Here is a 1,958-nt window from a genome sequence, read left to right as displayed (position 1 = left end):
TGGGATGAGAGCCTGGGTCTTCTGTGTCCTGGTTAACATAATTTTCCTTGCTGTATACTAGACATGTCCCCCACCCCAAAACAGCTCTCCAGTAATCAGGATTTCATTGTTTAAACCGTTTTTTTTTTTTGAGACGGAGTCTCGCTCTGTCGCCCGGGCTGGAGTGCAGTGGCCGGATCTCAGCTCACTGCAAGCTCCGCCTCCCAGGTTTACGCCATTCTCCTGCCTCAGCCTCCCGAGTAGCTGGGACTACAGGCGCCCACCACCTCGCCCGGCTAGTTTTTGTATTTTTTAGTAGAGACGGGGGTTTCACCGTGTTAGCCAGGATGGTCTCGATCTCCTGACCTCATGATCCACCCATCTCGGCCTCCCAAAGTGCTGGGATTACAGGCTTGAGCCACCGCGCCCGGCCGCGAAATTAGTTTTGATAGTAAAATACTTAACTGAGCCAGGGATGGGTCTTTGTAAACATACCTCCTGTTTCCGGTTTCCAGTGTAGGGGGCCCATCGGAGATACTTGTCTCCTTTAACTGGTTTCCTGAAGTTTTTAGCCCATCAGAAGGGCACTCTCATTTTTTCTGTGAGCTATGACATGTCATCATTTGCCCTATGAGGGTTACAATAGTACAGTCACATTTCAGCCACATCCATCCTCATTAATGAATAAAATATTCAGGATGGAGAAAACATTCTGGAGAAATGGCTGGGCACAGAGGCTCATGCCTGTAATCCCAGCACTTTGGGAGGCTGAGGCAAGAGGATTGCTTGAGCCAAGGAGTTCAAGACCAGCCTGGGCAACATGGCGAAACCATGTCGCTACAAAGAATACAAAAATTAGCCAGGTAAAGTGCCAGGAACCTGTGGTCCCAGCTACTTGGGAGGCTGAGGTGGGAGGATCACTTGAGCCCAGGAGGTCAAGGCTGTAGTGAGCTATGATTGCGCCACTGCACTCCAGCCTGGGTGACAGAGCAAGACCCTGTCTCAAAAAAATAAATAAACAAATAAAAATAAACGGCATATTTAGACTTGCATTAAAACATCGAGGGTTGGTTGGGCGCGGTGGCTCATACCTGTAATCCCAGCACTTTGGGAGGCCGAGGCGGGTGGATCACCTGAGGTCAGGAGTTTGAGACCAGCCTAGCTAACATGGTGAAACCATCTCTACTAAAAATACAAAAATTAGTGGGGTATGGTGGTGGGTGCCTGTAATCCCAGCTACTCAGGAGGCTGAGGCAGTAGAATCGCTTGAACTCAGGAGGTGGAGGTTGTAATGAGCTGAGATTGTACCACTGCACTCCAACCTGGGCAACAGAGTGAAACTCCATCTCAAAAAAAAAAAGAAAAGAAAAGAAATTGAGGGTTTAATTCTTATGCTTTTCCCCCTAAAATGTGCAGGTTGATGGCTTCACACACCTCTACACTCTAATTTTAAGACCAGATCTTTCTTATGACGTGAAAATTGATGGTCAGTCAATTGAATCTGGCAGCATAGAGTACGACTGGAACTTAACATCACTGAATAAGGAAACATCCCCGGCAGAATCGAAGGATTGGGAACAGACTAAAGACAGCAAAGCCCAGGTGTGAATTTTTCCTGGGCAGCTCTAGAAAGTGCACAAATATAGTTTGTAAGTACCCAGTTACTGGACCATTGCTGCATGGCTGGTAGCCACAGTGGCAATATTGTAGCACCAAATGGCCTCCCCAGAGCACACACTGCAGACCAGCCACATCGTTACACATCTGAAGGTAGCGTAAAGGAGTATTTATTTGTCTATTTGAGACAGAGCTTCGCTCTTGTTGCCCAGGCTGGAGTGCAGTGGCACAATCTCGGTTCACGACAACCTCTGCCTCCCAGGTTGAAGTGATTCTTCTGCTTCAGCCTCCTGAGTAGCTGGGATTACAGGCACCCACCACCACCCCGGCTAATTTTGTATTTTAGTAGAGACGGGGTTTCA

The 1,958-nt window shown here is 48.1% G+C and overlaps 1 protein-coding gene across 1 annotated transcript in view; it reads left to right on the top strand.

Moving 5' to 3' along the window:
* CALR3 (calreticulin 3) overlaps window positions 1–1,958 on the top strand; it is a 20,145-nt gene that overhangs the window by 13,769 nt on the left and 4,418 nt on the right. The window contains exon 5 of the mRNA XM_017893680.1: window positions 1,396–1,581. Within this exon, the coding sequence (XP_017749169.1) occupies window positions 1,396–1,581 (186 nt within the window). The remainder of the gene's footprint in view (window positions 1–1,395; window positions 1,582–1,958) is intronic.

The sequence above is a fragment of the Rhinopithecus bieti genome, unplaced genomic scaffold, assembly GCF_001698545.2.
Source record: "Rhinopithecus bieti isolate Rb0 unplaced genomic scaffold, ASM169854v2 scaffold_23826, whole genome shotgun sequence".
NCBI classification, from domain to species: domain Eukaryota; kingdom Metazoa; phylum Chordata; class Mammalia; order Primates; family Cercopithecidae; genus Rhinopithecus; species Rhinopithecus bieti.
This window is presented reverse-complemented; position numbering and strand designations above follow the sequence as displayed.